The sequence below is a fragment of the Tenrec ecaudatus genome, chromosome 14 (genome assembly GCF_050624435.1).
Source record: "Tenrec ecaudatus isolate mTenEca1 chromosome 14, mTenEca1.hap1, whole genome shotgun sequence".
NCBI lineage: Eukaryota > Metazoa > Chordata > Mammalia > Afrosoricida > Tenrecidae > Tenrec > Tenrec ecaudatus.
This window is the reverse complement of record NC_134543.1, coordinates 125858747-125884675: the sequence shown is the minus strand read 5'-3', so window position 1 is coordinate 125884675 and position 25929 is coordinate 125858747. Positions and strand designations below refer to the sequence as shown.

The following is a 25929-nucleotide window of genomic DNA, read 5'->3' as shown; positions in this document are numbered from 1 at the left end:
AAATTTCTGAGCTGTAGACATCTCAACCTCTAGAGAGTCAGAGGAGCTAGAACTCAAAAGGAGCAGGTTGGTCAATAGCAGAGAGAATACAAAGGGGACTTCCAGTAAAAAGGCTAGGCCTACATCATGACAGACTTGTGCACTTACTGGATAGGAAAAGTGGAAGAAAGTTGGCCTTTCCCAGTGTTGGCCAGGAAGTGACTCAATGGGAACGGTGGGGGAAGGTGAGGCTTCATAGCCCTTTAAAGATTTCCAGCCTCAGAAACCCACAGGGTAGTTCTCGCCTGTCCCACAGGGCCGCCAGGAGTCGGAAGTGACTGGATGGCGGGAGCCTGGTTTGGTTTGATCTAAGGAGAGTGGCCACACACATCTGAGAAACTCTTCCAGGTGTGCACTAGAAGATAGGAGCAAGAATGTTCATAGTTCATAATTACAAAGACTGGGAAAAACCAAATGTTCCGAACAGGAAAATGATTTACTGTAAGCTTTGTTATCTACACTCAGTAAAATATATTTTGTCTGTGTGTTAATTCTTCAAGGGGTTAAAAAAAGGAGAGTTTTCAGCAGGTGATCACACTTAGTTTGGGACAATCCACTGAATGACCTCTCAGCCATAGTTCTGAGGAGGGATGAGCTACAGCAGCCTACGGCTCCACGCGGGTGAATTCGCAGTTTGAAAGAGCATTGGAAAGGTTTAGCCCAAAGCACACAGATGAGGTCCCGAAAGAGGTGAGGCTTATTCACCATACACAAATGCGAAGGAAAATGTTGGCGAATAAACTAAAGGGATCCTCGGGGTTAATCTGAATGATGACCTTGGTGTCTAACATTTTACGGTGGCCATCAGCAGTGTCGCTGGGACCCACCTGTGTTGTAACGGTATAGGCGACGTAGGCATTCATACCGTCCCCTGTGGGAGAAGAAAGCAGGAGAGGATTATTGCGAAAGGCACAGGAGTGTGGATCCCACCAATATTTTCCCAGCAGTCATACACCTCAGGATTCCTGGATAAGAAGGGTACTTGTTTCATCTCGGAATTTTACATGCCCTCCCAGATGCCAGTGCCTCCTCTGCCCCTCTGGTGCCCTGCGGCATATCCCCACTGGTGCTGGCTGGGCCTCAGTTTCGAGTTAGGCAAGAAAGTCAGCCCCCTGTTCCAAAGCCAGGCTCATTTTAGGCCCTCCACAAAGCAGCACTGGACACTGACAATCCATCAGTTGTTACCATGCCAATATTTGGGCTGATTACACACATCTGACCCAACCCAAACAATTCTCTTGCTGTATAACGCAGGAGGAGGAGAAGGAAGCAACTGATGTAGAAGGAAACAAGTAGTTCTACCCGAGGCTAGCTCTGGGCTCGCCTTGCTCTTTCAGAAATACCATCGTGGTCCCTTCCACTGGAGCCGGGAGACACTGACCTCACTGATGTAGCATGTTCACCCAGAGCAAAGGGCCTGGCAGGAAGACACTTTGGCTGCCTCATGTCACACAAATCTCCCTTTCCTGGGAAATTATTTTTCTGAAAAAGCCTTTTGACTATGAAATAATTTGGGATTCAAGTAACTGTTTTTCTCTGTGGTTGTATCCTGACTTGGACCACTTGGGGAGAGAAAGACACCATTGATAGGGCAGTGAGAAGACATGCACTGGATCTAGACATCCACAGCTCCATTGAGGGGCTATGGTGCTTCCTGGTGGCCTTTGTTCCCTTACTCCCCATGCGGATTCTCCCTACCCCAAACAGGAGAGCTTTGTTAACAATTGCTAGCTGCACAAGCTCCTGAACTAGTCCTGGGCTGGGGGCTACAGGAAAAGGCCATCTGGAATCAAGAGGGTCAAGCATCACAGCTTGATTTCAGTGAGATGGCTGCACGTTAGTGCTTTTCCAAGGACAGAGGGCTTACCTTCTCTACCAACAAAGGGGGGTCTCAACAGCCAAACTACACGTTTAGTCATTACAAAGGATACTGATTTAGTTTGCTTTCACCTTTCATTTATTTCAAACCACTTACACCACACTGCCCGAAGCTTCTAAGGGTATTTGAGGAAACAATGAAAGAAAACAAACAACAAAAGTACCTGACAGAGAGTACTCACATTTTCAGTTACATTCAAACAGCTATAGCCACATGTACAAAAGATCTCCTCCTGGCAAATTACTTTAATACAATTTATTTACCACAATTCAAAAAGAAAACCACGTCAATCTTGCCATGTAGTGCCTGCAATTTTGGGAACGTTCAAGGGTAAGCACACTTAAGGTGCAGTGCAGGATCTTCACACGCTTCGCCTAGAGGCCTCCATGCTGCTTTCCCAAAGTGTGAGTGTGTGTGTGTGTGTGTGTGTGTGTAAAAATGAGCACACCTGCATATAGATCTGAAAATGGATTAATATAGCAGTTTTAAAAGTTATGTAAATTTCTCAAATAATTTCAGAGAGTAAAATATGGCATATGCAAATTACCAGGCCTCCAAAAAGAACATCCTGATAGAAATAGGACACTAATCTATAATGTATGCAGAAAAGAGAGGAATATGTTGAATAAACAGCCCATAAAACCAGAAGGTGGTCTTACAAAAATCATGCCTTCCTTATGCTTTAAGTAGCTGGTTTCCTGATGTCTACATGACCGGAAATCTAAACAATGGTGCAAAGGGATGAAAGTTCATCACCTTAAGAGTGACAGGTTGTTTTAATTATTTTCTCTTCTGGTTCACACATCATGACTTGTTAAAGAGTATAGCTCAACTATTACTTATAACCTGTCTTATTCCAGTGTGGTAGTTACATAATCTGGTGTCAACTTGAGAAGGAAGGGGTGAGGTCTAGCCTCTCAATCAGGTTGCAGCTGATGACCTCATTTGCAGGTGCTGTGGAGATAAATGGCTCACTGGAGGCCAGATACAGACAGACTCTCTGCTTCATCTTCCTGCTGACAAGACACATGGAGCTACACTAGAGCCCTGGAGCTGGAGGAGCCACGTGGAGACCCCTGCCAGCGTTAGATGTTTCCACTGCCACTGGATCCACAAAACTTTCCACCCACTGGCCCCTGATCTTCCTGCATTTGGCATCATTGCATGTGTTGCATGAGTCTGAAGAGGAATTTATAGATTGATATCGGACATATGGACTTGAATTGGACTGGAGTGGGATGTTTTCTGAATATACAACTGCTCTTTGGTATAAAATTCTCTATTACACACATGAATATCTATGAATTTGTTTCTCTAGTCAACCAGACTAACACACCCAGCAATGAATTAAAGCAGCAACTAACGTGTTTTTTTAAAATCAACGCTTTTATAGAATATGCATAAATATTGGAGAATCACAGATGTATTAATTCAAAGTTCTATTCTAAGCTCTACCATGAGCCACATTGTGCTCAACCTTAATTTTACTTAATTCTTTAGGTCTCACTTCCTAATTGTAAAAAAGCTGCATTCTAAGACATTCTTAAAATATTTGATATCCCTGATTTTTCTTTTTAGTGCCAAGAGTCTAAATGAAGTACTAGTTAACTGCTGTTTTCAGTCTCAGAAGTATAGCAAGGGATATAACTTTACAGGAAAGGTAATAATGGATACTTCACATTGGCGAGCCCAACTATGGAGCAAGACATCCAGAAAGAAGCCAGCATAACCACAGCCTAACGTCACAAGGAGTCCCAGGAATGCTTACCTATCTTCTCAGGATCGGTTATACTGACTGTCAAATCAAACTGGTCCTCCTGCTCTTCTTCCTCGAGCTTTTTCAAGAGAAAACAGAGGATGAGAGTTGACACCTAGAACACCAGCTCTTAATTTTACTCTTCTAATTTTCTATCAGTATGAGATGATAAAGATGTAGCATCCCAGGTCCATCCCCAGCAATCCCAGTGGACCAACTCTTGAGCATTTAAGTTGGGAGCCAGTTCATAGGTACTGGATAAATCTATGTCCTTAAAACCTTTACTTTGATCAGAATGACTAATTATTGGAAGATTTGTCTCTTTTAGGCTAAAGAGGGAAGAGACAAGAATGTATTCCTGGATGTGGGAAATTCAGACACTCGGTACCATTAGCGGCCTGTGAAAGACTTTGTGCTAGTCTCTGGTTAATAGACACCCTGCCTGAGAAAGGGACCTTTATTGGATTCTGGCTGTCCACTAACCACACAGGTCTCCTTTTTCAAGAGCCATACATAGCGAGTTAGTTTACTGTGCCAACCTGGACAATACATGGAGGGCTTAATTGAAGGGTAGAGGGGTAAATGGCTCAGTGACCCTCGCCTTTCTAGTTCTCAGGTCTCTTGCTTTCTGATGGTCGGACCAGGGTGCAGCTGCCTTAACCAGTTCCCTGCTTCAGCTTGCAAGGCTCACTTCCTGCAGGACGTCCCTGAGAAGAAGCCACATGGACCTGCCCCGATGCAGTCCTGGGTTCTGGAGCAGCCGTCTGGAGAACCCTGCCAGCGCTGAGATGCTTACACGTTCACTGACTCTGCTTTCCTCCTGCAGTTGGCATCATTGCATCCATTTTGTGAGATGGAGGAGGACTTTGTGGTTTGGTGTTGGACATATGGGTTATTGGGTTAATATTGGACTTGTGGGCTTAGGTAGCACTGGGTTGGGATGTTTTCTCTTTTTTTAAACATTTTATTAGCGACTCATACTCTTATCACAGTCCATACATACATCAATTGTGTAAAGCACATCTGTACATTCTTTGCCCTAATAATTTTCAAAGCATTTGCTCTCCACTTAAGCCCTTTGCATAAGTCCTCTTTTTTCCCCTCCCTCCCTGCTCCCACCTCCCTCATGAGCCCTTGATAATTTATAAATTATTTTGTCATATCTTGCCCTGTCTGACGTCTCCCTTCACCCCCTTTTCTGTTGTCCATCCCCCCAGGGAGGAGGTCACATGTAGATCCTTGTAATTGGTTCCCTCTTTCTGGGATGTTTTCTTGATGCACACTTAACCTTTATATAAAACTCTCTCTGATACATGAGTTTCTGTGAATTTGTTTCTCTAAAGTACCCAGACTAACACATTCTGGTACCTTGGGAGCGGGATACTAGAGAAACAAATCATAAGATGGAGAGTAGATGTTTGTTTGACTTCTCCCTTGTGGTAGTTTTTCTTGTCTAGCCAGAGGTCAAATAAAGCCACACTATTTACTTGGTTGTTTTATGGGGAAGTAAGAAAATAGAAAGTTTGTAAGCCCACTTGCTTTGAGCCATTAAAATTTGATCTTTAGATGGGTTTAGGCCATGCTTGCAAAGAAAGCTTTGAAGAGATATACCCCACCCAGTGCTTTGGAGTACTCAGGAACCAGTAGTCTTTGTTTATCTGGAACCATGAAGAAAACTCTCTGGGACTGAATGTTAAAGGGAGCCTGTGGGCAGGCTGAAATGCTTGCTAGGTGACCACCTGGATCTACTTGTTGAGTGGGAGTGGGAGAAATGCAGCAATTAAGACAGGTTGAGTTTGGTCACCGACACCTGTGGACTTGGTTTACAGGAAAAAAAAGATGAGAGCGGGTTGACTGGTCTAAAGTTCATGACCTAGCACGAGGGGGCTAGGCTTGTTGAGTACTGGTGAGAGCCCATGGTCTAAAGGCACCCTGTGGGCAATGGGCACCCTGTGGAGGCTGAGTGAGGCAGCCCACATTGAGTTGACCAGACCCCGACCAAATGGAGATTTTTGAGCCTGTGAACTGGTGCATATTATTGCTCACTTTATGGATGGCCTGTCCGAATATGACTTTGCTCATGGATGCAGACTTCACAAGGTTCCAATTGGAATGAAGACTCTTCATGTCAAAAAATGATTGTCTCCTCAGAGCACTGGGTTGATGTAAGTAGGCAGTATATAAATTGGATACCCAAATTTGGGGGATACAGGTGTGAAGTGGTTGGCTTAGAAACTTTCATAGGTAGGGGAACATATTCACAAGATTAAGGTGTAGGTGTTACTTAATTGCAATTGTGAGGTTAAGGAATTATGTACAGGTGCCAAGTTGGCAAGGGGTGGATTGAGTTAGTTAGTTTATTGTGCCAACCTGGCTGATAAACACATGTGGGGCTTAATTGAAGGGCGGACAGATAAATGGCTTGGTGAGCCTCGTCTTTCTAGTTCTCAGGTCTCTTGCTTTCTGATGGTCAAACAAGGGTGTCACTTCCTGCAACGCATCCTTGAGGAGAAGCCACACGGACCTGCCCTGATGCAGCCCTGGATGCTGGAGCAGCCGTGTGGAAACCCCTGCCAGTGCTGAGATGCTTACACGTTCACTGACTCTGCTTTCCTCCTGCAGTCGGCATCACTGAGTCCATTTTGTGAGATGGAGGAGGACTTTGTGAACAGGTGTTGGACATATGGGCTAATGGGTAAATGTTGGACTTGTGGGCTTGGGTAGCACTGGGTTGGGATGTTTTCTTGATGTACACTTAACCTTTATATAAAACTCTCTCTTATACATGAGTTTCTGTGAGTTTGTTTCTCTAAAGTACCTAGACTAATACACATTTTCTCAGGGTTTATACACAACTGAACTTCAGAATGATCACATAGAGTCCTAAGAATCTCAAAGAAACAGGACCAATAATGCATATTCTCACCTCCTCATAGCTTGGCTGTGGCTTAGAAAAATGTGTAGCTTCCTGTGATGGAAGAGAAACAAGTGTTTTGGCTGTTATCTTCTTCTGGTTGTTCTGAGCACTATCCAGGGATAGCTCCACTGTGGCATCTAAAAGGAGTTGATAGTTGAACAACAAGGTCAACAATATGTCTTTGATAGTTCAATTCCATTATGTACACCAAAACATAAGAATGTCCCTATCAATACGAACAGGCTCTTAGGCTTCGAGAATAAAAGCCATGATATGTCACATGATCAAAGAGCAGGCTCTTAAGAACAACCCCTTTGGGTTTGTAGAAAAAACTATTTGGCTACCCTCTCTTACCTAGAATTTAGGCAAACACCAGGGATCATGCATGAAGACTGCATAATCAAAATAACTGGCCATTGATTTTACTCTTACTAATATACTTTGAGAACCTTAGATGAACATTATTTGTTCTTGTACAATTGTTTGCAGAGGAACAGAAAGTTTCATTGCCTGCTTTAAAGACCCTAGTGATAGAAGAGGCAGGTGTACTGACAGCAAACAATTATACCAAAGGAAGAGTCAGCAAAAAAATGGATCCAAGATACAAACACATATATCTTGACAGGGAAAGAGGGGCCAGACTTCAACCCAGTGCTCCAAGATGTGGATGCAACATACAGGCATGGCATAGAGACCTAGTAGAGAGGTCTGAGGGGCCAGCCCCAATCCCAACTATGAGGACAGCACCTGCCCCTCCCCCCAGAGGAATTTATTTCAGAGGACGGCACTGAAGCTACAGCTCAGGGAGAGGGACATGTCTGATCAGAGCACACGGGGGAAATTGAAACAGGAGGAAAAAAGAATGGAGCACATCCTGGTCCACAATCCTTAAGGACAGTATTCCCTCTCAGAGCATCCAATCCACAGAAAAGACCATATGGCCGGCCCCACTATGAGACATGACATCCCTCACTGCCCCATAGGCCTACAGGGGACAACACTGGAGACACAGTGTGCAAATTGTTTATCTAAATAAGATAAGCTGAACGAACAATCTGGAGGAGAAAACAACGGGAACGGCAATTCAGGGGGGAGGGGGGACTTGGCAAGGGGAAGGTAGGGAGAAAGGAAGTGGTGTTAACAAACCCAGGCACAAGGAACAAGTGATCCAAATCGGTGGTGAGGAGAGTGTAGGAGGCCTGGTAGGGTGGGATCAAGGGTAATGTAACCAAGAGGAATTACTGAAACCCAAATGAAGACTGAGCATGATAGTGGGACAGGAGGAAAGTCAAAGGAAATAGAGGAAAGAGCTAGGAGGCAAAGGGCATTTATAGAGGTCTAAATAAAGGCATGTACATATGTAAATATATTTATATATGAGGATGGGGAAATAGATCTCTGTGCATATATTTATAAGTTTAGTATTAAGGTATCAGATGGACATTGGGCCTCCACTCAAGTACTCCCTCAATGCAAGAATACTTTATTCTATTAACTGGCATTCCATGATGCTCCCCTTCCCGACATGATCACTGAAGACAAAGTGGGTGCATAAGCAAATGTAGTGAAGAAACCTGATGGTGCCTGCCTATCAAAAGACATATAGCATCTGGAGTCTTAAAGGCTTGGAAGTAAACAAGTAGCCATCTAGCTCAGAAGCAACGAAGCCCACATGGAAGAAGCACAATAGCCTGCGTGATCACGAGGTGCCAAAGGGATCAGCTCTCAGGCATCAAAGGAAAAAAAATCATATCATTGTGTGCTTTCCTCCCTGATATGATTGCTGAAGACAAATGGGTGCATAAGCAAATGAGGCAAAGAAAGTTGATGGTGTCCGGCTATCAAAAGATATAGCATCTGGGGTCTTAAAGGCTTGAAGGTAAACAAGCAGCCATCTAGCTGAGAAGCAACAAAACCCACATGGAAAAGCACACCAGCCTGTGTGATCATGAGGTGTCGAAGAGATCAGGTATCAGGCATCTAATAAATAATCAAATCATTGTGAATGAGGGGAAGTGCATATTGGGGACCCAAGACCCATCTGTAGGCAACTGGACATCCCCTTACAGAAGGGTCCCAGGGAGGAGACGAGCCAGTCAAGATAGTGTAGCAACGATGAAACATACGAACTTTCCTCTAGTTCCTAAATGCTTCCTCACCCCACACTAGCATGATCCCAATTCTACCTTACAGATCTGGCTTGACCCAAGGATGTACACTGTTATAGATAGGAACTGGAAACACAGGGAATCCAGGGCAGATGATCCCTTCAGGACCAGTGCTGAGAGTGGTGATACTGGGAAAGTGGAGGGAAGGTGGGGTAGAAAGGGGGAACCGATTACAAGGATGTACATATAACCTCTTACCTGGGGGATGGACAACAGAAAAGTGGGTGAAGGGAGACGTCGGACAGTGTAAGATATGACAAAATAATAATAACTTATAAATTACCAGGGGTTCATAAGGGAGGGGGAAATGGGCAGGGAGTGGAAAAAATGAGGAGCTGATACCAAGGGTTCAAGAAGAAAGCAAATGTTTTGAGAATGATGAGGCAACAAATGTACAAATGTGCTTGACACATGGATGGATACATGGATTGTGATCAGAGTTGTACGAGCCCCCAATAAAATGATTTTAAAAAAAGATACAAACACAGTGACACTTGGTTAAGAACACTGTCACACTGCTAACTTTGGCACAACTTCAGCATGGTTGGCAATGAATGTTTGATATGGTCTTGCAAAGATTGATATATCTGTAGAAGGGCAGGAGAAGATGGAATATCCAAAATCCTTTCTAATCAAAATAAGTTTTTAAAATAGTGCTTAAAAAAGAGTCATCCTTTGGCTATTTGGACAGCTGAGAAGAATGACTTATTCCCAAGTGTTTGAGAGAGGGCAGATGCAGTAAAAGTAGGAGCACACACGTCCCACGTAAGCAGCGGGGTGAGTCAGGGTGTCTGAAGCACAACAGGAGGCATTGTCGTTTGAACCACAGACTTCCCAGAGCACTTCTTTGCAGCTGACGTCTACTTGACAACGCTGTCCAAAGTTACATTTTAAAGGTTTCTCTGGAACTCTGGATAAGAGCAGTGGGAAGGCTGCTGGGCTTCTCATCAAAGACTGATCATCACTAACCAGGTGGGAAGCAAAATCAGAGCAGCTCACTTCCCAGGCAGTGTCTAAAACATCACAGAAGCTACTTGAGTTCTCAAAGTGTAGGCATCCCCCCTATAGATAACTGTTCTTTTTCAGTGGTGGCTGCTTATGACATTGATAAAGGAATTAGGTAAATCAGAATCCTCATTCAAAATAAACATGTCCCTAATAAAGATTTTTACTTACTCATGTACATAAAACCCAATCACAGAGTAATTCTTTGGTCACACTAAAATTGCAAGTTTTCTTGTTAGGAAGGGTAATTAATATAAATGTTAAATCCCAAAGACAGGAAATTCAAAGACTTTTCGATCTAAGCTCTTTATATATCTCTTCCAGAAATTTTATCCAAAAAAGTCACTACCAGAATGAATAGGGTATGTTTTTAGATTTAAGGATGAGAGAGACTGAGAAAATCTCCTAAATCGTTACAGGCCTTCTAGAAGAAAAGCATTCTCTTTCAGGTCTATAAGTTCCCCACCAGAGATCTAAAACGAGAGTCTACTCAGCCCTTATTCTGTCTTGGCTTCCTCTTCGCCACCATTCTTCTCTTCGAGGGTTTTACTCACGTGGTACCTTCCCTTCCATGGAAACTCTGGAAAGGTGGCTGCCCCATTCCCAGTCTTCCCAGTTTCCCAGGCAGTACATCACAGTTCCAACAGCCTCCTGGACATTGCCCATTGCATTTCAAACTTAAAATATCTGAAATCTAAACTGATTTTCTCCCTGACGGCTAGTTTTTTTTTTCTTTAGAATCTAGTTCTATAAATGGTATTTTCCTCTTAATCCTTGAACTTCAAACTTTCAACTCTTGTTTTCAACCCTCATTTTGGAACATGCATTTCATCCAATCACCAACATCGGATTTTGACCCTCTTTTGAAAAGTTTGTACCTCTCCATTCCTACAGATTTTATCCCTGTAATTTTGGGTTTGGCCATTTTATTAATAAACTTTTTAATTTTTTAAAATAAAATTTTTCATAAACTTTTTTTTGTGAATGCCTTCTGAAAATTCTCAACTTTGCCCGCTACAAACCAATTTATGCAATCTCATTAGATTAGTTTTCCTAAAACATTATGTTGCCCATATCATTTTCCTTACTCAAAACTGCCAATGATTCTTAATTGGTGCTTGGATAAAAATTCAATCTATAGTTGTAATTACTGCCATCGATATTCCTCCCAAACCACAGCTCCAGCCTTATTGTTCATGGCTTTTCTAAGTCCAGAATAGGCCCAACAAGCTCCCTCACTGTCCCCCAAACACACCTTATGATTCTTGCCCAACAATTTGTACACTTTTTCCTTTTTGCCTACCTAAATCGTGCTTCTTCCAGAAAGTCTTTCAAGGCCAGTCTAGACCAGGTTTCCTCAAGCTCAACACTGCTGACATTCTGGACTGGATACTTCTTTGTGGTAAGGGGTTGAATCCGATATAATGTACGATGTTTAGGAATATCCGTGGCCTCTACCCATTAGATGCTAGTAGCACTCGCTCCCCAGTTGTGACAGTCAGAAATGTCTCCAACCATTGAAAAGAATCTTCTGGGAAGCAAAATCTACTGAGAATGGGTAGTCTCCCCAAACAAGAATTACCCATCCCCAAACATTAATAGCAGTTGAGAAATTCTGCTCTAGACTAGGGTTTCCCAAACTGCAAGCGTGGCTCACTGGTCGATGGTGACTTCACCACGAGGATTTTAAAAAGTGAAACAACAGAGAACTGCAAAGTGAGGCAACAGTGTTAAGGGCAAATCACTTTTGTTTTAATTTCGCACAAGTATATACAATGAGGCTTTAAAAAGTCCATGGAAAAATGGAATTAAAACATAATGGATAATTAAAAGACAATTAAAATATAGTCTCTAGTGTTTCTTTTAGATTAGGATATAAGATGTGTCTCTCACTAAGAGTCTCCATCATAAACATGGAAAGCTGCTATCTCTCGTCTGTGCTCTTAGGCTCCTAGGAGTGTCTGCTAGCATGCCTACCACACCTCCAGCCACAGTTCTGGGCTATTTTAATAGTTATTTAACGCACATTTTTAATTATACACGTTTGCTGTATTCCTTACGCTTGCAATGATGACAGTCTCTTGTACATTCCTTTTTTTTAGTTTTCCATAATAGTATTTTGCATTGAGTTATTGAGTTATGTTCTCAATACTTTTTCTTTTGGCTTTGACTTTAATCCAACGGAGCCCCTTGACAATCCATGTCCTACTTGCCTGCAAAAAGATCCTGGGGCTCTTGGTCTTGGTCCTCATGGACCCCATTTTCTCTGGAGCCACTATTGATGGGAAGAGGGGAATCATCTCTCTTTGGAGACTGGGGCTTAATCTGAAAACAAAGAAACACTTTGGATAAAATAATGCCATTAAAAATCAACCCAACCTTCTCAGAGAACGATGTGACCTTTAATGAATCCCTCAGTGGCTCTCAAAAGTGTTTAGGGAAAGGACAGAGTCACAGGTCACTTTAGCCCTAGTGTTCTATATAAACAACAACTCAATATTAGTGAAGTAAGTGTTGCAGAACAAATGACAGTATTTAAATAAATTTACAGATCTTTCTGTATCGTAGGGTTAATTTCCTAACTTGCCCCACCATTTGTCTGTCAGTCTGTTTTTCTGTGGTGGCTTGCGTGTTTTGGTGGTGCTGGAGGCTTTGCCACTGGTATTAACAATGCTGAACAGGCTTCAGCAGAGCTTCCAGACTAAGAACAGATTACGAAGAAGGAAAGACTAGGCTGTCCACTTAGGAAGAATTAGCCTCTGGACACCGTATGCATAGCATCGGACACTGTCAGAGAGTGCCAGAAGATGGCCCCTTGGGTCGGAAGGCAATCAAAATATGACTGAGGAAAAGCTTACTTCTCAAAAGTAAAGTCAAACATCACGACGCAGAGTAATACTTGAAGGAATAAAGCCTTTGGGGCGTTCATTTGCTGATGAGGCACGACTCGAAATGAGAACACCTTAAAAAATGTACTACCTCGGTTGTTGAACTTAATTCGTTCCAAAGTCATGTTCAAGCATCCAAAAGTTCGAGAACTGAACACAGTTTTCCCATAAGAAATAATGAGAACCCAAACAACTGGTTCCGAGGCCCCCAAATTACACTTATAAATTCATTTTCCTAGCCCTTTCACCCAAGGTTAACAGCCCTAGGTTGTGGAAATACCCCTAAAATATCTAAACACAATAAATACAGTGCATTAAATTTAAAAACACAATACGGTATATAAAAGTACATAAAATTGTGATAGTTGATGTTTAAAAGCACAACAGTGAGTGTTTTCACGTGGAAACACAAGCGCTCTATGTTGTCGAGAGAGAGGGGTGCTTAGACGGAAGTGTCACCCCTTTGTTCCCAGGGTAAGAGGAGACGCATGACCCACTCTTGGCCCGTACAGGCTTTGTCAAGTAGGAATTTCAGTTCAACTATCAAGCAGCTATGAACACTGAGTAGGGTTGTTTGTTTTTTCCAACCTTGCTGTTCGAGTGGGAAGTTCAGGCTTGGAGCTGTTCAACTGAGGTATCACTGTGATCAGAACTTGGAAAGAAAATAGTATATATGTATGTATGTGTATATATATATATATATATAAATATATATATATATATATATAACAGTATGAATTTAGGAAAATTGGAAGTCACCAAAAAATGAAATGGAATGCATAAATATTGATATCCTTACATGTGAATGAGCTGAAAAGAACTGGTATTGCCATTTTGAATCAGAAAATCATATGGTTTGCTAAGCTGGGGATGACACATTTAAGAGTAATCCCGTTGCAGTTGTGGTCTAAAAGAACATTGCAAGATTTATCTTCAAGTATCATGCTGCCCTCATCCTTCAAGGAAATCCAATCAATACAAGTATTATTCAAATTTATGCACCAATCATCAAAGCTAGTGATGAATAAGCAGAATTTTACCAATGTTTTTAGTCTGAAATTGATTAAACATGCAATCGATAAGCTTTGATAATTACTGATGGATGGAATGCAAAGTTGGAAACAAAGAGGAAGAAACAATAGTTGAAAAATATGATCTTGGTGACAGAAATGAAGCTGGAGACTGCAAGATAGAATTTGAAGGACCAATGACTTATTCATAGAAAATACCCTTTTTTAATAACACAAGCTATAAACATGGACTTCTTAAAATGGAATATACAGAAATCAAACTGGCTACATTTGTGAGAAGAGATGACAGAGACACAATATTAGCAGCTAAACCAGAATAGGGGTTCACTCTGGAACAGCCCACCAATTACTCATATGTAAGCTGTAAGCTGAAGTTGAAGAAAATTAAAACAAGTCCATAAGGGCCAAAATATGGCCTTGAGGATATCCCACCCAAATTTTGAGACTATCTCAAGAACACAATTGCTGCACTGAACAATAATGATAGACAACCTGATGAGCTTTGAGAATATCATTCATGAAGAAAGCAAAAGGTCATTACAAAGACAGGAAAGAAAGAAAAGTGGATGTCAGAAGAGACTCTGCAACTTGTTCTTTATCACAGTAAGGCAAATAGAAGCAATGATGAAATCAAAGAGGTGAACAGAAAATTTCAAAGGGGAACTACAGAAGGCAAAGTGAAACATTATAATGAAATGTGCAAAGACTTAGAAAACAAAAACATGAACATGCTCAGCATATCTTAAACTAAAAGAAGTCAAGAAAAAACCCAAGCCTCAAGTTGAAATACTTAAAGATTCTATGGGGAAAATATTGAATGATGTAGGAAGCATCAAAAGATGTAAAGAATACAGAGTCACTGCGTCAAAAGGAGTTAGTCAGCATTCCATTAACCTAAGGTACTGAAGGAAGAAGTCCAAGCTGCACTGAAAGCATTAGCTACACACACACACACACACACACACACACACACACACACACACACACACACACCAAGGTTCTAGGAATAGATGGAATACCAATTGAAATGTTTCATCAAGCTAATGAAGCATGGGAAGTACTCATCTATGACAGGAAATTTGTTAAGACAGCTATTTGGTCAGCTGACTGGAAGAGACCCATATTTATACCCACTCCAAAGAAAGGTGACCCAACAGAATGCTCAAACTATAAAACAATATAATTATCATCACACGCAAGTAAAATGTTGCTGAAGATCAGGTTGCAGTAGTACGTTGACAAGGAGCTGCCAGAGGTTCAGGCCAGATTCAGAAGAGGATGTGAACAAAGAATAACACTGCTGATGTCATATGGATCTTGACCCGAACTAGAGAACACCAGAAGGATGCTTCCTTGTGTTTCCCTGACTATGTTGAGGTACTGTGTGGATCACAACTAACACACGGATAGTCTTGAGCAGATGGGAATTTCAGAACACCTAATTGTGCTCATGTGAAAGCTACACATGGATCAAGAGGCAGCAGTGCAGACAGAAAAAGGGAATACTGCATGGCTTAAAATCAGGAAAGGTGGACATCAGGGTTATATCCTCTGACCACACGTATGCACTCCAGATGCTGAGCATACAGTTAGAGAAGGTGGATCGCATGAAGCAGAATACAGCATCAAGACTGAAGGGAGGGCTTACTAACAACCTTCAATATGCAGGTGACACACCTTGCTTGCAGAAAGTGAAGGAGATCTGAAGTACCAACTAATGAAGATCGAGGATTACAACTCAATGTAAAGAACAAATCCCAAAAACTTGACCAATGGGTAACACATCATAGTAAATGGAGAAGAGAATGAAGTTGTCAAGGATATCGTGTTGCTTGGATACACAATCAATGCTCATCGAAGCGACAGTCAAGATTTCAAACGACACATTGCATTGGGTAACTCTGACGAGGTTCTTTAAATTGCTTCACATGCATGTGAAGGTTGGACATTAAGGAAGGAAGACTGAAGAAGCAGTGATGCATTCGCATTGTAGAGCGGAAGAATCTTGAAAGTACCACGGACTGCCAAAAGAACAAGCAAATCGGTCTTGGAAGAATTACAACCAGATTGCTCTTTAGAGGCTAGGATGGCAAGACTTTGTCTTACATACTTTAGAGATGTTCTCAGGGAAGATCAGTCCCTGGAGAAGGATATCGCTTTTCATAAAGTGGAGGGAGGGGCAGCAAAAAGATGATGATCCTGGACAAGGTGGATTAACACAGTGGGTGCAACATAAGGACAATTGTGAAGATGGTGCAGGACCGGGCAGTGTTTTGTTCTGTTGTACATGGATCACGATGCGTCACAATTGACAACCATCACCACCACCTTGAAGAAATCCCTCCCTGAAAGCACATGATACCAACCCTGGCAAGTGAACACAGAGACCATTTTTAAGGGAAGCTATCCGAATGTATTTTTCCCCTGTTCTTTTTAATGCTGATGGAGGCAAGTATTCTAGTAATCAGAACACTACACTGGAGTCCAGAATTCAAACTCTGATCCTGGCTTACTTTGTGTATTTGGTGCAACTGTTAACTGAAATCTAGTTGCATGGATTGGACTGACTCACCTGAGAGGCAAAGGAAGGCATAATGCTTTCATCTAATGTTACTTACAAGTATCTTCTCATATCAGCCTTAACAATCTTCAGGCCAAGAGAATAAAACCAGCCAAGCTTAGCCCAGCGGGCACATGGTGAAAAGTCAGTCCCTGGCATTTATTAAAAGTTCAGTGATCAGCCACAGCAAGGGTGGGGCACATCCCCAGCCTGGTGCCAGAGTGAACAAAGCCGAATTGTGCAGAAACGGAACAGAGAGCTGGGAATCAGGCTTCAAAACCCTTGATCTGTACTGCAGCGTTTTGAAGTCGGACCCTCAGGCCAGGTCAGTTAAAAGACCCGACTTAAGGAGGCTTTCCTGAAACAGTCCCTTTCAAATCTGAGCAGCGTTCCCCTTAGAGCTAGGCCTTTTCTGACCCAACAGAAAAAAGCAAAGTGACAGAGCGATTGCCTACAAATACTGGGGCCACCCTCCAAGAAAGAAACTATTACCAACATTTAGATGCATATCAGTAAATAATACATTTATTGGAACTTTGCTATGCTAGCAAAGTCTAATAAGCATTTAGTTGAGTATGCTCAATTTTAATTCTATTGAAAATTGTACAGACAGTGGTGCTGTAGGTTTAAAGCACCCCCCTTTGGGTTAGCAACCCTACAGCAGAGTAGAAGCTGGAAATCTTTAAGGAAGCTGACTTGCCTTCTCTTTGTCCCTTGGGGCAGCTGTTGGGATTGAACTGCAAACCCATTGGTTAGCAGTCAGCTACTTAAGCACTATGCCACTAGGGCTCCTCAGGTTTTCATTACCATAGTAATGTTCATCTTAAGTCTACACCTGGTTCCTTCCTTGGAAAAGATTCTTAAATAGAATTATTGGATATAAAATTGTCAAAGGCTCTGCTAAATTGCCTTCAAGACTACTGATTTACATCCCACCTCTGGCGCCCCCCCACCCCCCCAGCATTGCTCCATAGCACTCTTACCCTCTTTCACCTTTGCCAGGGTGACTAGTGGAGAAGTTGTCTGTGTTCCATGTTTATTGGCCATCTGAGTACCTGTGATGTCCATTTTCCTATTAGGGGATTGTTAACTGCCATTGGGGTACCTGCTCATGGCGACTTCAGGCATAACAGCACTAAACTGCCCAGTCCTGTGCCATCCCCAAGATTAGAGAGCTAATTGCTGTATCTCCTGGGCTTTCATCAGGAGAAAGATAGGACTTTCTACTCTCATAAACATTTGAAGTCTTGGAAACCCACCGGGACATTTCTGCCCTGTGCTACAGGGTCCCTAAGAATTGGCATCAGCTGATCGCAGTGAGTGAGTACTGGGTTTTGATGGCCTAGTTTTGGAAGTGGATCGCCATGCCTTTCTTCCGAGTCCATCTCAGTCTACATACAAGCCTCCACTGTTAGAGAGGTGAGGGTTCGAATCAAACCCGAGTGTCTTCCATGGAAGATAAGAGTTTTACCGCTGAGCTACCAACCCTGCTAGGGTGCTAGCATCAATAAGGTGTACAAGCTTCTTATGCTGTAAACGTGGTATAGTTACAGTGTCTCTCCCCAACTTCCCCCACACACACATTTCTTTGACTTTTTTACCACAAATTTATCTTTAATTGATTATTTTTAATTGGCAATAGACAAAATAAGCTGATTTCTTTGATCATTTTATTTGGAACTCTGTAACATTCCATAGTTCAATTACATCAAGCAGTATTGTAAAGTTGCTACCACAGTCAGTTTCAACACATTTTCTTTCTTCTTGGACTCCTTGATATCAGCTCCCCTTTATCCCATACCCCCCCCCCCCGCCCCAGGAACCCTTATGATTATTATTATTTGCTGCATCTTACACCATCCAATATATCTATCCATCCACATACAAGTCTGTTGCTCGCTCCCCTCCTGTGGGGTTATACAGTCATGCTATCAGCTCTCCCCCACCTCCCGCCTTCCCACTCCCTCAGGGAACCATTACTCCTGTTATCATTTCTGAAGGGTTTTCTATCTATCTTTGCTTACATGAATTGAACAATCTTAATTATACAAATGAACATATACAAGTCTAATATGGTTAATGAGGTAAAATAAATAAAACCATAATGGTAATGGGAGGAGATATTAAAGAACTAGAGGATAATTATGTGTTTCCTCAGTGCTATACTGCACCCTGGATTTTTCATCCCTTCTGAGAAGGACTGTTCATTTATCTTGCAGATGGGTCTGGGGTTCCTGAAGCTTATTTCTTTAGGCTAAAGAATATCCAGCTCCTAGTTGGCTTGAAAGCAAAAAAAACCCCAAAAAACATTCTCAAGTTTGACTTAAATCATATCCAAAAGTAACTGAACAGGGCCACTTTTAAGAATAAGAAATGGAGTCTTAGTCATGCTGTCCCAAAGCCACACAGTAATGTTACTAGGAAATGAGTTTTTATGAGGCTGGTCTATAATAAAAGCTTCCTTGGTATTATAACACAACAGTGACTTTATATGCTATGCCTAAGGTTAAAATAATCTTTTATTCATATATTTATTAATATTATTGAGATAGGACTTATGTTAAAAAGCTAATTTTAATCAACACTTAAAAATTTAGGAAGGCCCCATTATGAGTATGCACATTTAACAGGGAGAAGGGATGAGATGTGCTATTTACAAGTGTCAAAATCAATAGAGGAAATAAGCCTTGCTTTAGATTTCATACATTAGAAACTTCTTGGTAATCAAAAAGTCACATAATTGTCTGTCTGAAAAGGTTATATTTCTAGGCAACAGATTAAAACATGTTTCAGTCCTGAAGACAGTATGTTTGCCAGGTAGGAAATAAAGTCAAAGAGCTGCCCTCTCTACTGCCCTTTGGGCCCCCATCCTCCCTTACCCTGAGGCCTCGTGGGGTTCTTTTGAGGCCCCATTTTTTAATAAAGGAAATATTATTGTGGTCTTTTTTCAGAAGAGTCCTAAGGTAGGATTTCCAATACTTGCTGACTTCCTTTGGCTGTTAATTTTAGCAGGTGGTTCCACTGATAAGCCTGTTTAAAAGTTCAAGCACTTGTTTACAATTGAGAGAGAGCACTGATAGTCCAATACTGTCCCCCACATATCATTTCCATATAGGCTTTATAAGGATCTGCCAGCAATAAGCACTACTGTTAAGAGCAAGCAGGTATTCCTTGGTAATTCCCAGCTATCCAACCATGAGGTCCACGCCCGGGGAGCAACACTGCAAAGTCCTAATTTGATTCCAGCTAGCATCCTCTGGTTAACCAGTGATTCTCCCCTCTGGTGCTCAACTCAACTGCTTGACTCCATGCAGATCCCTTTTATTATATCCCAAACTCCCCGCTCCTTCCAAAAACACCAAACCACCCTAAACTCCCTGTCATCGAGTCAATGTTGACTCATAGTGACGCCCTGTGGGTTCCCAAGACTGTAACTGTTTACAGGAGTGTGAACGCCGTCTTTCTCCTGCAGAGCTGCTGACAGTTTCAAACTGCCAATCATGTAACCCTACACCACCTGGGCTCCTCATCACATCCAACAGTCAGGTGGTGTCAAGTCAGTTCCTGCGCAGAGCGACCACAGCAAACACTGCTCAGGCCCTGCGCCATCCTCACAGTTGGTGCTATGTTTGAGCCCACTGTTGCAGCCCCCGTGGCCAGTCCACCTTGTCGAGGGCCTTCCTCTTTTGAGCAGAAGAGTAAATATTGTTAAAATTTGCATCTTTGGTTAGAGGTCTGATCCAAACGAAATGTTAAGGTAACACTACTTCTCGAAGAGTAGAGGTAAAATTAACATGTTATTTTAGTAAGGCAAGACATATGTTATTAAGTGATGACATTAACTTAACAAAGCAAGGACCTTTAGGAATGTCAACCCTCTCTGAGCTATGCCCATGGATAACAGGGCAGCCCAAACAAAAAACAAATTCACTGCCAAGTTGATTCCAACTCAGGCACGCTGACCATAAAGGAAAACCACAGCAAGTCCATTGAGATCTCAAACTGAGAAGGAGTATAAGGAATCTATCATAATTTAGCTACAGTCATTCCAATAAATTCCCTGATGTGATTTTCCACTAAAACTTTGGGTCTCGAACTCACACAATTTTGGAGGGTCCAGAAAACTACACAAGATCTGAGTACGAATGGTTATATTATCTTCCAAATGGAAAGTGCAAACCCCGGTGAAAATCTGCTTTGAGAGCAGAATGAAGCCCCAGCTGTCTGTCCATGTGACTGAGCAGACTAAGTCAGAGCAAGCTCTTCCAGCAGATGAGATACTGGCTCTGGTGGGGTCACTTGCTCTAGTAATGAGCAACTCTCCAGGACTTAATGCCAACCATTGCCTACGAGTGCTGAGAGGTACCTCCCACCTGCGAAATCTATCACTCCTCACTTCTAACCTGAAGGGTCAACAAAAAGACCCCTCCTGGCAGTCTTTACCACAAAGAGCTTTCTTTGGAGAAGTTCCTGCTTACTGTTTAGCTTTACTGAAAGGGTCCAACCCCCACCAATTCTACAGAAACAGATGATCCCGTATTGCTTTTTGGATTCAGTGAGGCATAGCTTTTTTTTTTTTTTTTACAGTTAGAACGTTTATTAAGGTTAACATACTCATACAAATTTAACTGTAAAACCATCCAGGCATACAAGCTATTGTCTATGTTATTAATGTGCCATCTTCTTCAAATGCCAAGCATGTCCTTGTTTTAATAATTCGAAGTCTTTAGAAAGTCAAATCCATTGTCCATTTGGGTTGAGTTAAGAAACCTATTATCTTCTTTCAATTCATGGGATCCATGTTAGAGGAACCCTGTCTTGGTTGTGTATTATCACAGCAATTCTTGGATTAATCCATTTTCCTCAATTCCCCATAGTAGGCAGCCATCTTGATTTCTGAGGTAGGGTCCATTTGAGACTCTTCAAGCTGACTGGGTGTAAATGCTCCCAGCGTCTATTACTTTGTACAGGCCTCAGGATTCACATTTCTGCTATATAGATTGCTCCAAAACTCTTTTCTTCTTCAAAGCTACACCTCCACCTTCATCTTAAAACAGTGCTATCTCTTCAGAACCATCTACCACAAAAATTCATTTTAATCTTGTAGGTTTACCCAGGCTGCCCGACAGGGAAGCTCCTCATGCGGTCGGTCCCCTCCGGCCTCCGGTCGCTGCCCGCGGGCCCGGCAACCGGCCAGCCACCCAGCCCCTCCACCCCCACAGCCGCGGGGTCCAGTGAAGCATAGCTTTGATGGTTGGCCTCTGTTTCCCACCTCTCTTCTCTCTACTATACATGTACATTTCTTCACCATTATAATTTTGGGGTCATTCTCCTTCTAGGACACCCAGTAAGGAGACCTGAAATATAATTGATGACACTGAGTCAGGGTGTTGAAGAAGAACATCAAATCTACTGTGGACTGTGACTCTGTCCTGAAATGCAGCCAAGATGCTCCTTAAAAGAAAGGACTAGTCCCTGGAAAAGAGCATCATGACTGGAAAAGCAAAGGGTTACAGAAAACGAGGAAGTCCCTTAATGAGACTGACTGGCATAGTGGCTGCCACAAGAACTCAAACAGAGGGATGATGATGAGGCTCTGTTCTACTGCAAATAGTACTTTAAGGAATGATTCAAAACCAACTCTATGGCATCGAACATTCACCAATTTGTTATAGATTGCTGAACCATAACTGTAGCAAGTAGCAACAAATCCTGGCTTAAAGGTAATAGTTACGTAGCTTCACTTTCAGAACTCTAGTTAAGACCATAGAATGGCTACTGCCAAGATACTTAGACATGCATTGCACCTTTGGGAACAGTTATTATGCATGTTTCCCAGAACAGAGACTTAAAATAATACCTATACTCTCAAACTCCTTATGACGTTTTATACAGAAAATTCTGTCCAGACCTAAAGAAACGAATCTGTAAGCACTCAAATGGAAATAAACTGATCTGAAGAAGGGCTGATTTGTGTGTCCTCTTTTCCTACCCCAGGACACATGCTATACTGATCACATATTTGGTGCTGGATCCTAAAAGATTGTGTCCTTTCTGGTCTCAATCCTAATACATAATCTATAATGATAAAACTCTCTGAAATCTATATGTTACTGTCAATCAGGAACTACGTAATAATTATCCCAGTCTTTTGACTACCAATATATTGCTTTAGTCTTAAACCTCCAGAGGGCGGATGTACATATATATGTAATTAATTACTGGTTAATTAAAGAGTCAAACAAACAAAACCCTAAAACTCTCCACCATCCAGTCAATTCTGACTTACAGAGTAGAACTGCCCCTGTAGAACTCCGAGACTGTAACTCCTTATAAGAATAGAAAGTCTTTCTCCCAAGGAGTACCTGGTAGTTTAGAACTGCTCACTTTGTAATTAGGAGCCCAAAGTATAAATCACGCTGCCACCAGAGCTCCTAATTAGACAAGTTATACAATATTTGACTTCCACATCCCTTCTACTTCTTCGTTATCTTATTTCATTTCATCTAGAATTTCAATTCAAAAGAATAAGAATAATGAGGAGGGGAGGAGAGATTTTAATTGATCTGATAAATTATGAAAAGATACTACTAGAGTTGGCCCAAATCTGAGACTGTTACTTATCTATGTTTTCCTACTTTATCTCAGAATATTCTTCCCTTTAGAAAGAGAATCTAACAGTGATCTGGAGTACTGTTAAACAGAGATGGGCCTTTAAGAACTCCTGGGAAGGCAAATAATTTACTCCAATTCTAGCTTCAAGATGAAAAGGACATCAAGACAACCAAGGTAAAATGAAGTATACATTTATGCCATAAAACATGTATGCCATCTGCAGTTAGCTTAACAAGATCATTTGCATTAAGTACTAGGAAAGCCAAAGGAATGGCTCCATTTTAGTCTCTCAATTTATGAAAAAGGGAAAAAATAATCTTAAATCATAATTAAGAATGTTTTATCTAAAAAGATACATATCTAAATTCAGTTCCATTCAGATAGTATAATGGGAATTTTAGACCTTTATCTATTGACTCATAAGGTTGAGGCCCAAAGAAGATAAGATCTTAGGTATTTTTTTTAATTATATTTATTTATTTTTATTTTTTTTAAATTTTAACAATTTATTAAGGGCTCATACAATTCTTATCACAGTTCATACATATACATACATCAATTGTATAAAGCACATCTGTACAGTCTTTGCCCTAATCATTTTTTTCTCCTCTTTTCTTTTTTTACATTTTATTAGGGACCCATACTACTCTTATCACCATCCATACTTATACATACATCAATTGTATAAAGCACATCCATACATTCCCTGCCCCAATCATTCTCAAGGCATTTGCTCTCCACTTAAGCCCCTTGCATCAGGTCCTCTTTTTTTTTTCCCCTCCCTTAGGTATTTTAAGGATAAGACATTCCACAAGCTGGTTTTCAGTCTTAAAGTTAAAGCAATGATTTAAGCTTTATTAATTATTTTAACTTTGGAAGATCCCATTCAAATAATTAATTTGTAGGTTCTGAGATGCATGCACTATTCTTTTCATTAAAAATCAAATCACATTTCTAGTACTGTATTAACAAAGGCTCTAGGACAGCGGTTCTTAACCTATGGGTGACCACCCTTTGGGGGGGGGGCGAACGACACTGTCACAGGGTCGCCCAGTTCATAACAGTAGCAAAATGACAGTGATGAAGTAGCAACAAAGATAATTTCATGGTTGGGGGGGTCACCACCACATGAGGAACTGTATTAAATTAAAGGGTCTCAGCGTTAGGAAGGTTGAGAACCACTGCTCTAGGGCTGTAAAAGAGAGCAAATGGGGTGATTAACAACAGCTGTTATTCCAATGTCCGGGAAATTACACTCATACCATGAGTTTTATATTTTACATGCCTGAGTCACCGTTCTCCAGGGATGCCTCTCTGTCTCCTCACAACCACTAAGAGGTAGTAAACTTTAATCCGGAAGCTGTTACTGAAATCATTAAGGAGGGGGTACCCCCAAAACCCAGAAGGTTTTTTTTCAAAGCTATGTATTTAAATTTTTTTCACAAAACCACCTTATCACCTTCAAAGTACTCTCCAGTACACATAAAACGTTTGTCAAATCTGCAATTCCATTCTTGGAAACATTTTTCCAGCTCATCTGTTTGGACGGCTGACTACCACCTCATTTTTTCTTCACCTCTTCTACATCATCAAATCACTCTTCTTTCATGTCCCTCTTCATTCTCAGAAACAAAAAGAAGTTTCCCAGAGCAAGGTCAGGTGAATAAGGTGTGTGGGGCTAGAGAGGCATGTTTTTGGTAAAAAAACTGGCGCACTGAGATGGCTGTGTGAGATGTATTGTTGTGGTGGCAAAACCAGTTTCCCGTCTGCCACAAATCAGGTCGTTTTTTGTTGCACACTGTTATGCTATCTTTCTAGAACTTCTAAATAGAAAGCTTGATTAATAGTCTGACCAGGTGAAACAAACTCCAAACGCACTACACGTTGAAATTTTCGCCCATTTGGGAAGTTGACAGATATCCTGAACAAGTTTGTCCTCAATTGACATTTCACCTTTTTTGAATGAGAAAACTACCTGTACACTTGAGTTTTTCCCATAGCACTGTTCTTGTAAGGTGCATTCAATATCACAACAGTTTCCGCAATATTTTTCCTGAGCAGGAAACGAAATTTCTCAGCCATACATTGTTCTTTTAAATCGGCCATCGCAAAACACGAGGTTTGAGAGAAACTGCTTTTATGGAAAAACTCACTGTGACCAGTGAGAACCTTCCCAGCGATATCACTGGTGCACTAACTCGGAGCGAGTTGCTTGATGCTCACCTAGCCGGGGGAAATGTGTGCTTCCAGAGCTCCGTCCACTGGAGCTTTTCCTGTTGTTTTTTTTTGGGGGGGGGGAGGGAAGGATTGCCCCTCATATTTTGATGGATTTTAGCAAACCAATGTTAACTTTTCACTTTGAAAGCAACACTAACCACGTATAGGGTTAATTTAACTTTTTCTAATCCATTACTTGATTTTGCAGTGTTTTAGAGCTTGACAAAATTCTCATCAGCAATACAGTGCATGCCCTCAAGTAACATGTACTCTTCAAATGTTTATTATGTGCCAGGCATGTGTCTAAGCGCTTTTTACAGGTGTCTTACTTTAGTCTTCATAAGGGTGGAAGTAAATATTATTTACATTTTCCAGGTATAAAGTCACTTTGCCTGAGGTTAAATTAGCAAGTGGGAGAGCCAGGATTGATTTAAATGTAGGTAGACTTTCTTCAGTGTTACTCCTTACAATCAGAAGTACCACAATCCCCTATTTTCTCTGGTTCACAACAGAAGCACTTATTAGAACATGATTGTATTTAACAGGCACTCACAGCTTAACTAGTGAGGACTCTTAGAGTTCGGACTTCCTGAAGATAAACATCAAGGCAGACAACTACAATAAATGGTTCAGTTTCCTCAGAAACTCTATTTTCATGGATCAAAACCTAATAAAAGTATGCTTTCTGTGGTAGAACACAGAATGTCATTCTGACCTCCTTGGCTCTCTTAGCTGGGTATTTCAAAAACAAACTCACTACCAATGAGTCAATGCTGACTCATAGTGACCCCCTTCAGGTTTCCAAGACTGTAACTGTTTACAGAGTTGCTGATGGCTTCCAGGTGCTGACCATG

At 41.5% G+C, this 25929-nt stretch overlaps 1 protein-coding gene across 2 annotated transcripts in view; it reads right to left on the bottom strand.

Annotated features, from left to right (window-relative positions):
- SNX1 (sorting nexin 1) overlaps nucleotides 1-25929 on the bottom strand; it is a 40768-nt gene that overhangs the window by 12708 nt on the left and 2131 nt on the right. For both annotated transcript variants that reach the window (XM_075531923.1, XM_075531924.1), the window contains exons 2-5: nucleotides 11978-12089; nucleotides 6601-6728; nucleotides 3687-3753; nucleotides 867-910 (exon numbers count right to left, since the gene is read on the bottom strand). In XM_075531923.1, coding sequence (XP_075388038.1) covers nucleotides 867-910; nucleotides 3687-3753; nucleotides 6601-6728; nucleotides 11978-12089 — 351 coding nt within the window. The remainder of the gene's footprint in view (nucleotides 1-866; nucleotides 911-3686; nucleotides 3754-6600; nucleotides 6729-11977; nucleotides 12090-25929) is intronic.